General features: G+C 55.9%; 2 protein-coding genes across 5 annotated transcripts in view; one reads left to right on the forward strand and one right to left on the reverse strand.

The window, feature by feature from the left end:
• LARGE2 (LARGE xylosyl- and glucuronyltransferase 2) overlaps positions 1-2,271 on the reverse strand; it is a 24,669-nt gene extending 22,398 nt beyond the window's left edge. The window contains exon 1 of one of the 3 annotated variants that reach the window (XM_027887377.1): positions 2,250-2,271. The gene's annotated coding sequence lies outside the window, so the exon portion shown is untranslated. The other 2 variants (XM_027887368.1, XM_027887357.1) reach the window with 2 other exon arrangements.
• On the forward strand, positions 455-8,760 carry PEX16 (peroxisomal biogenesis factor 16). 2 transcript variants are annotated; one of them, XM_027887460.1, is made up of 11 exons: positions 455-612; positions 2,395-2,436; positions 2,660-2,736; positions 3,944-4,077; positions 4,379-4,485; positions 4,968-5,048; positions 5,897-6,049; positions 6,396-6,468; positions 6,759-6,878; positions 7,088-7,152; positions 8,237-8,760. In XM_027887460.1, exons 1-11 carry the CDS (start codon positions 462-464, stop codon positions 8,293-8,295), a joined length of 1,062 nt encoding a protein of 353 aa, XP_027743261.1. In that variant the 5' UTR covers positions 455-461; the 3' UTR covers positions 8,296-8,760. The 2 variants fall into 2 exon arrangements, with proteins under 2 accessions (XP_027743261.1, XP_027743256.1); XM_027887455.1 differs by lacking the exon at positions 455-612 and adding an exon at positions 2,088-2,259 and having other exon boundaries at positions 2,401-2,436.
• Positions 8,761-9,514: the final 754 nt, after the last annotated feature.

Below are 9,514 nucleotides of genomic sequence, written 5' to 3' on the forward strand. Positions count from 1 at the left end.
CCCCCCCCCCCCCCCCCCCCCCACACACACACCATGGGCACTGTAAGCCAAGGCAATTTAAGTCCTGCCCAGTCTCATGGGCTTACTGCTGCTCTGAGAAGCCACCCCTCCTACAGTGCTCCCTTGCAGCATATTTACCATAAAAAGGCAGTATGATGATATTCAAACTGTCCTCCAAAATCACTCACTGCAGGAGGGAGATGAACAAAGGGGACATGACAGTGGGTGGGAGGTGGGGACAAGAGGTGAAGAAGTGGCTGTCAAAATGCTTCTTACTCAGAGACAGAATCACACTACCTGTGTTGTTCAGAGTAGCCCAAGGACTTTGTGCATCAAGCTTCACCTCTGGCTGAAGACAAGGTGTCTTTGGCAGTCTCCTAGGCAGCCAGCTCTCAGATTGCTGTCTGGCAGAGCTTTAGCTTCTCCTTGAAGGGCAGCAGCTGTGACAGTCTGCACTGGATATGCCCCTAGAGTCACTAGCAGCACACACCTACCCCCAGCAAGCTCTGCTCCAGACCTCCAGACCCAAAGGCTTTGGGTGCTATCTCACCCACCTTTGTCTTACACTAGCAGCTCAGCCACCGCGAAACGCAGAGAACCTCACAGGTAGCACCCCATGTGAATGGAAAGTTGGGTCTAACCCATGTGATTCTAACTAAAAAGGTTTGTTTAGCGCCAGACTGCTTGCCAGCAGTATCTCGTGCCCTTTTTGAACTCAGCCTGCTGGAAAACAAGCCCTCGGGGGAAGAGGAGAGAGAGATCAGAAAGGATAAAGTGCCTGCCCATGCAACTGTAATTCCCGCCGAGGAAGCCGCAGGCACACACTGTGCCCATTGTGCAGAGGTAACCGGACAGGAGGAAGGAGGGGCAGCTCGGCCCAGCTCTGTGCGCACCCAGGTGCCCTGCGAGAGGCCACGAAGCACCTCCTGGCCCACGGGCACCGCCGCCGATCTTTGCCCCGGTCGGCGTGCGGGGCCAGGCCCGGCTGCGGGCGGGGGCCGCGGGGCGGGCAGGGCCGGCAGCCTGCGTTGAGAGGGGAGATGCTCCCAGCCGAGTGGGGGGTACAGCCGGGGCACAGCACGGAGGGAGGGCGAGAGGCCACGGCACCGGGCACAGGTTGGAGCCCCCTTCTGCAACAGGCTGCAGCCGGGCGGGCCCTGCGCCTCCTCCCGCCTGCGAACGGGGGTCAGAGCTGGTGCGGCAAACACTGAGCGCGGCGGGGCCGTGCAAGTCCTGCGTGGGCTCCCGGAGAGCCACGACTGCACGGCCCGACCCCGGCCCTTCTGCTCTCTCTTTCGGTCCCCCCGGTCCCAGATGGGATTAGACATTGCCACGTACGGGCACGAGGATGGCAGCCCCCTTTCCCGAGGCCCCCCGACCTTTCCCAGCCTCCGGGGCAGCGCCTCCCCCTACCCCACACCCAACGGGTGGGCGCGGGCCGCTTAACCCCCGAACGGAGAGGGGCTGCCCCTGCCCTGTCGGTCACACCTCACCCTTCCCTCGCCAGGTGCAGAGCGACGGCTCCCCGCTGCCGGGCAAGCAGCGACCCGGGCACGGCCGCGGGTGCCCACCGGAGCCCCGCCCCGGAGCACGCCCCCGGGACAGGGGCTGCCGCACGCCGCTCCCCGAAGGGTCGCGGCGGGGCAGGCACTGCTCCCAGTGCCCGCGCTCGCTCCCCAGCGCCACCGGGAACTTTTTACGGGTACCGCAGCCAAGCCCCGGCAGCTCACCCGAGCAGCCCCCCGGCAGCCCGCACCCCGCCGCCCCGGCCCGCGGAGCGGCAGACCCACGCGTGGGCAGACCCTATCCCCGCCGCGGCGCTTGAGGAACGTGTCCCTCCCGGGACCCCCCCCCCCAAACCCGCTCGTATCCCGGCTCCTCACCCTGCGGCGACCGCGTTCCCCGCTCGGGACAACCCTTCACAGTCTCCCCCCGCGGCCCCAGCCCGCCGTACCTGCCCAGCCGCCGCCGCCGCTCCTTTAAACCCCCGCCCCGCCGCCCATCGCCCGCTCGGCGCTCGGCCCGGCTCGGCTGGCCGGGGCGGGGCGGGGCGGGGGCGGCCCCGGAAGCAGCGCGGCGGCGGAGCCATGGCGGCGGCGGCGGCGGCAGCTCCGGCGGCCACGGCCCGTGCCCGCGGAGCCGGCCCGGCGTGGCGGCTGCGCCTGCTGTGCCAGCGCTACCAGGAGTACGTGAGGCGGCACCCGGCCGCCACGGCCCAGCTGGAGGGCACCGTGCGGGGGCTCTCCTACCTGCTGCCAGGTGCGGGAGCGGGGAGAGGGGCGGGCCCTCGTCCCTGCGGGCCGGGATCTGGACCAGGGCGTGCGGACACCGGGGCGCAGCGGGGCGCGGGGCTCCCCCGGTGCCGGGCGCTCCCTGGTATCCGCTCTCTTCCCTCCGCAGGTCGCTTCTCGGACTCGCACGCGCTATCGGAGCTGGGTAGGTGGGCAGCGGGGACCGCGCTGTGCCCTTGCGCGCGTGAATGTGGGTCCGCTCCCGGGCCCGGCTCTTCTTGGCTGGCTGCATCCTCTGGCAGCCCATGGGAGGAGTCTGCACGTCTTGCTGCCCTCCTTCCCTTGTCCCCTGCCCGGGACAGAGGCAGCAGTGCCGGTTTGGCTTGCTTTCTGTGCATCCATTCTGTGGTGTTCTCTTCCTTTTCTAGTGTACTCTGCGTCCAACCTCTTAGTGCTGTTAAATGACTGGATTCTCCGAAAGGACCTGCAGCAAAGTCTGCCCGTGGTAAGGCTGGAGTGTGTGGGAGGAGGATTTGGGATACATGCTTCTTCCTTGCAGGAGCTTTCAGGGAGTGTCTGTAGAAACTTGATAGGTCTGCTGTGGCCTTTCTTTGTGGTCAGGTGTGGAGAGACCAGAGGCAACCTCTGAGTGCAGGTAAATAGCAGCCCTTCCCTGTAGCTCCTGTCTTGGAGTGGCTAGAGCACTCCTTGGACTACAGAAATCAGGCCCTGACTTGCATCAGAAACTCCACTGGCTTTTTTGAGTAGCTCAGAACTTGAGCTAGGCAGAGGTATTGCTGAATAACTGTTGTTTCCAGAGCAGTGGCTCGGGAGCACTGAAACTCTGATTCTGTCCCTCCAACTCTTTCCTTGAGCAAAACAAACATAAGCACCTTGCTTCTATATCTTGCTTGCGTGAGCCCCAGGCTGGTTCCAAGCACTTGTTAGATCCTTTGAGGAATGGGGAGGAGGGTGTTTTTTTCCAGACAAGCCTCTTGTTACAGGCCTGCCCAGTGTGTGAGTTCGGTGTAGGCAGCTCTGACCGGTGCATCAGCTGTGTGACAAACAAATGCAGAAGACTTCCCTGGTTGTTGAGGTCAAAGACAATTTCAGCTGCATTGTCTTTATTGATGCTTTTTAAAGGGTTAAAGCCTGTGGTTGACAGCAGCAGCAAGTTCCCATGTGGAGAGCAGGGACCTAGACTGTCTTAGGGTTCATGCCAGGAATCTAGATGCTGTATTCAGAAGGCAGTCACTCTGGTGTGCCTGTGGACTCTGGGTCCGCTTCCCTTTACTCCAAGAATAAGCTTTCATCAGCTCTGACCCTGAAAGGAAGTTTATTGTGTGTCTCAACTCTGGGATGAGGTGGAGGGGGAGTTTTGCCATGGAGCTCAGGCACAGTGCCGCAACCTAGCAGACTATCCTACTGTGGGGTAGAAGGCAATTCAAGATACAGCCGTGATGTTCTCCCTGTTTCTTGAGTAGCAGCCCTATGTGATACTGTGATGTCTCAGTCTGCCCCTGCTTGGAGGTAGATAAGTGGTCTTGTGCATAGGCTCCAGCCACAGTAGAGACACCACTTTTTGTTTCTGGGGCTGTGACTTCCAAGGCCATCTGGTGCTGGGACCCACCAGACTGGGCTGTGTTTGTGTCCTCTTTAACTCCAGAGCAGAACCTCTGTCTTACCACCCTACTCCCCTCTGTGTTTTGCAGTCACTGCCCCAGCAGAAGCTGCTGACCTGGCTGAGTGTGCTAGAATGCGTGGAGGTCTTTGCAGAGATGGGGACAGCCAGGGTGTGGGGGGAGATGGGCCGGTGGACCATCATTGTCCTCATCCAGCTGGCTAAGTAAGTGCTGTGGGGGGAAAGGGGCAGCGTGCGCTCAGAAAGGGGATTTGAAGGGTACTCAGTCGTACCACAGGAAAAAGACCAAGCAGGACTGAGCTGCTAGTCCCTGAGGCTGGGGGAATTTGGAGCCCCACAGGGTACTGGATATTGTGCCACAGAAGGGAATGTTTACACCTCTCACCTTGCCAGTTGCTCTGAGCAGACCTGAGCGTTTCCCTCTTCTGTGGAAGCCACCTGTCCAGTGCAACAGGAGCCCTGCTGCATAGTCTGGTACTGAAGGCTTCCTTGTGTCTGTTCACAGAGCTATCCTTCGTCTCCTGCTCCTGCTGTGGTACAAAGCTGGCATCCAGATGTCTCCTCCCATCGTGCCGCTGAACAGGGAACAGCAGCAGCCTCTCCACCCTCAAGGTGATCCTATAGTGTTGTTGTTGTTGGCTTAGTGCCTTGCTGAGCCACATGTCTTGTCCTGCTGGAATTACTTATCAGACCAGTGGCTTGTGCAGCAAGCTGTAAGGTTTCAGTGCTCAAGGCTGAGCTGTGTTGAACTTTCCATCCTTTGCAGAGGACGAGTTAGCTTAGTGGCAGGGATGTCTCACAATATGGAAGCAGGGGATGGAGAGATCTAAGCCAGGAACTGCTGGCTGAACAGGGAGTCAGGCTGCATGTTCCCCAATCTGACAATGAGGAAAGAGGTCCTAGGCCTGGGCAGTGTCAGGTAGATTTACCTTTTCACCCTCTGCCTAGTGTTAGCCCCTGCAGGATGGTCTGGTTTGCACTAGATCAGCTTTTCAGTCTGCTCTTCTTGGTGGCAATGTAGGGGAGGGTGCTGCCAGCTCTGGGGTGAAGTGTGTTGCTTTGAAGCCTGACCCCATGGCTAATTTCTTCTGCAGACACAGAAGACAACTCTGCAGGGAAGGATCAGACCTATGTTGGCAAGCGTTCCAGCCGTGTTGTGCGCTCTCTCCAGAGCAGTAAGTAACTGTTTTCAACCTGAGCTATTTCTGCTCTGTGCCCTTATGTTTGATGTGGATGTGAGCAGTAAAGGGTAGAACCCTGTATTGGGACATATCTTGCCAGTCACTGGGCCCACTGTGGGTGGGTGTGGATATCAAAGCAACGGGGATTCAGATGCGTGCTGCAAGGCTAGCACTAAAATTCTATTTTCCCAAGTGAACTGTGCAACAGAGGCAGCTCTTCATTAGGGTTGTGCTTTCAGGAGCACAGATCTCAAAAGGGACCTCTACCTGCTCTGTCCCCTTTGGAGGCAAGCTTTGAGGGTGCTGATCAGCCACAGCAGTTGCTGTGTCTGCAGTTCTTCAAGCTTTCCTGTTTCACATCTTCACAGTGCAGAAAGCAGTGAGGTGGTAGTTCAGGGAAGCACAGTAGGAAGGTGTCCTGGTTTTGGTTGGGATAGGGTTGGTTTTCTTCCTAGTAAGTAAAAGAGTGCTGAGTTTTGGATTTAATATGAAATAATGTTGATAACATACTTATGTTGTAGGTTGTTGTGAAGTAGTGGTTACTGTAAGCCAAGGACTTTTCAGTTTCCCGGGCTCTGCTAGTGAGGAGGTGCACAAGAAGCTGGGAGGCAACACGGTCAGGATGGGTGACCTGAACTGGCCAGAGGGACATAGAATGTCATGCCCAGTATATAAAATGGGGGGAGTTGGCTGTGAGGGGCCAGTTGCTTCTCCTGTTCTACTGTCAAGGGGCAGGAGCGGGGAGGTGCTCCAGGGCCGGGGGAGTGAGCTAGCAGTTGTGTGATACTTAATTTCCAGCTGGGACAAAACTTTGTGTTAGTGACCAGATCTGCTTGTTTCAGCCCCATCCCTGCAGTCCCGGCACTGGGGGTCCCCTCAGCAGAGGGAGGAGTCACAGAGCAGAAGAGCGGAGGAGATGAACCAGCCTCCCACCCCGCTTGGTCTCCAAGAAACCATTGCAGAATCCCTCTACATCACCCGCCCTCTGCTCCACCGTATCCTGTCCTGGCTGTGTGCAAGCTACCGCCGTGTGCGGTGCCGGCAGAGGGTGCTGCAAGCTTGGCCCTGGTGCAGGGTTTACCCAGGCTTCACTCCCTGCCAGGGCTCTGCTTGGGTAGAGGCCTCGGGACTCCTCCCTTCTCTTACACTTTGTTGGCTGGCCTCAGCTGCTGGAATTGTGGATACAAGTCCTCCAGCCCCTTCTCCGGGACCCCCTCGGACTGCCTTAGGGTGTATTCTTCTGCACTTGGCAGAGCCTTGTGGGTAGCGGGGGAATTTCTTGTCTATGTGCCTCTTGTTAAGCATCTCTCATCTTTCCATTCCTTGACTGTGTGTTCCTAGTATTGAGTTTAGGAGTGTGGGGCCAGAGATCATGGAAGCCCTGGCTCCTCTCAGCAGTCCTGGACATCTCAAGGTCAGTCTGACAGAGTCTTTGTTGGTGCTTAAGCTTGGAGGTGGCTGAGCATCACACTTCCCCATTTCCCAGTCCTGGACAGGCCCTACTGAGAGAAATACACAGTGGAGCTGGTCTTTAGCTTGGAGATTGACACATTTACATGTCTTCTGCAACACTTAGGGTGCTTTCTGTTCTGAGCTGATGCAGTGTGCTCTGCACGGAGCTGAGAGTGGAGGGCTTTAGAAACAGTTTCTTTTCCCGGCTGGCTGCTGCTACTGTGAGTTAACTCTCTGCCCTCCTCCTTCCAGTCTGAGCTTGCTGAGTGATCTGAAAGACTTAAACAGGCGAGAGCGAACGGAGCTGAGGCGACGAACTGTCCTACTGCTGTACTACCTGCTGAGATCTCCTTTCTATGACCGATATTCAGAGTAAGGGGCCCCTGCTGGGCTTTTGCTGAAAATTTCCCTTTTAACTGAAATAGCATCAGGGGGCTGGGTGAGTAGATCTGAAGAGGTCTGGGTGCCTCTGACCAGGTTAATCTGAGCCCTTGCATAACAGCTGCCCTTGCTGCTCCTGCTTTTAGTAGCTGGAGCAGGAGGTGTCCAGCTGGACTCGTTCATATTCTCTCCCTTCTTAGGGGCAGGATCCTCCTCCTTCTGCGCTTGTTGGCTGATTATGTGCCTGGAGTTGGCTTCGTCACACGTAAGTGGCTCCGGTCCCATTGCTATATCCCCATTTCTGTTGGTGAAGAAAGATGGGGGCAGTTGGAAACGCTTGCCAGATGGTTGCTGATCCAGGGAAGGAATCACAAAGTCCCTAGAGCGGTTAGTGCTAGTGCACTAACTAGTGTGTTGATGCTTGAGTCATTTTAAACTGGAAAAGGAAAGGATGAATTGCTTCCTGGCTTGGTGTGCCTGAGGCTGCAGAGCTTGGTCTCCGCCACCTAGGCCTCTTCTCCTGTGCTTCCTTTCTGCCCCTCAGCTGGTGTACCAGGGTCCTGATTTGCAACTCTGTTTCTGAACTCTTTTCCTTGACCCCTAGTTTGCAGGAGTAAATGAATGCTTAGAAGTATTGACCCAGTCAGGAAGTGATTGTAAATTAAAGGGCGGAACCAGGTCTGTGTTATAGTCTTCACCAGAGGATCCCTTTATTATGGCCAGAACTTCATTACCCCTCTTCCCTGATGATATGAATCTTTGAGGAGTGATTCATGGCAGTGATGTGACATTACATCAGCCTGGCATCATGGGATTGCCCTTTCTTTGGAAAGATCACAAAGCTGGCTGGCTCAGTAGCTGCTTCTTCCAGTTAGTGATTTCAGACAGACTCTGGAGCCTCCATTAAGGCATGTGCTTCATAAGCATTTTCATTCTACAGCAGATGCTTCTGTGTTTGCACCTGCTCTCTGCTGAGTTGTCTTCCTCTTCCCTGTGTCACAGCAGTGCCCTCCTGACTCTCTCCATGGGGATTTTCCCCTTGTACATTGTAGACCACTCCCCCATTCCCACAGGAATTTGGATATGTCAGCTCTGAGGGAGTGACTGGTGTCCCACACTATGGCCATGCTGACCGTGTTTCATATCCCACTTGGTCCCAGCACCACATCACAATGTTGCCTTCCATCTTGGCAAAAGTAACTGTTCTATTCTGGGGCTCATCTCAGTTGTGGAAGTGGAGATTTAGGATTGTTGGATATCATAATGAGAAGGGGGGATATACCCTATAGACACACAGCTTCAAATTCTTGCCTTTCTACATGTGTGATCCCTCTGTTCTCTTGTTTCAGGGCCACTGATGGATTACTTGCCTGCTTGGCAGAAAATCTATTTCTATAACTGGGGCTGATGAGAAGATGATTATTCTCTGCTAAGATCATGGCTGGACCTTTCTAAGGAGGGCAAGCAGGCTGGGGGGAGGGATGTTGATCATGTCTAATTCTCAGTTAAACCATCAATGAGAAGCTCCTGTTCTGCAGGGTGGGGAGGGGGGTGTATGTGATTTTTTTAAACGGATCTAGCTGTGAATCATGGACACTACATGTGTGCAGAGACTGGCCACCTATTTCTTGGACCATTCTGTGGCTGCAGTGATGGTGGTGGGGCAATCTCTTTTTTTAAGCACTTGTTTTTTCTCTTTTTGTACAGCTGCGCTATAATAAAGCCAGGCAGCATAGTGAGGTTTTGGAGAGCATTGCCTCACATGTCAAGGCACTGAGGTTGAACTTGCAACCTGCTTGTGTTGGCCGTGCCTGGCCGATCTGCTTGGAGCAGACTTGTCTGTCAAATAAACTGACTGATTGGGGAGAACTGAGCTGAAGGGCTTCTCCCTCTTTGCACGGGATCCCCTCATATCTGGTTGCCAGCAGGTCTGTCTCTGTCAGAAAGAGCAGCTTTTGCAGTTGTCTACCCTGGGATGCAGTCCCTTATAAGCCTTTTGCTCTGGCCTGTGTCAGTCAGGGCCCCACATGTTGCTCAGCTGGTGACTGTAGCCTCCATAACTCCTGGTGCCTGGTTCAGTCCCCAGATTCCTGGGGTTCCCCTGGCAGTACACAGAGCTGTAGTGTGCAGGCTGCTTTCCTAGCACCTAATGTGTGCTAGAAGCTTTTGCAGAATGGTTGCCAGCCAGCGCTCAGGGGCTTGGCCAAGGGCAGAGAAGTGATTAATGCAGCAAATACTGCTGTTCCATATTAATAAAGGGCCCGCGAGAGGCCTGTATCTCCTCTGCTAATTAGGGGACAGTTGAGGCACCAGTCTCCCTAGGCCAGGAAAAAGGGACTGTCATCTGGTGGCACTGGATTGCCCCACAGGCAACTCCCTGTGCAGCACTTGGAAGCTGGAAACTGCCAGGTGTGTGTGCCCCAAGTGGGTGTCAGCAGCGTTCCTACCTAAACCATGCCTGAGGGATTCTGAGGCTGCAGGGATGACAGCCTTGTTGCCTCAGCACCTGAAATTGGGGACGTAGTTCCACACACACATCCCTAATGGGCCACCACAGTTGGTGACCACAGGACTGTGGTGGAGGGAATTTGTGTTGCCACCTCAGCTGACAAGGCCCTGCAACACGG

The sequence above is a fragment of the Empidonax traillii genome, unplaced genomic scaffold (genome assembly GCF_003031625.1).
Source record: "Empidonax traillii isolate 1590-97213 ecotype Southwest subspecies unplaced genomic scaffold, ASM303162v1 scaffold11:size2795301, whole genome shotgun sequence".
NCBI classification, from domain to species: Eukaryota; Metazoa; Chordata; class Aves; order Passeriformes; family Tyrannidae; genus Empidonax; species Empidonax traillii.

Bases quoted from the DNA above. Each gene is read 5' to 3' on its own strand.
- PEX16 (XM_027887455.1), top strand. From the start codon at position 2,088: ATGGCGGCGGCGGCGGCGGCAGCTCCGGCGGCCACGGCCCGTGCCCGC. The intron at 2,260-2,400 runs GTGCGGGAGCGG...TTCCCTCCGCAG, and splicing joins GCTCTCCTACCTGCTGCCAG to GTCGCTTCTCGGACTCGCAC. The intron at 6,879-7,087 runs GTAAGGGGCCCC...CTCCCTTCTTAG, and splicing joins TTCTATGACCGATATTCAGA to GGGCAGGATCCTCCTCCTTC.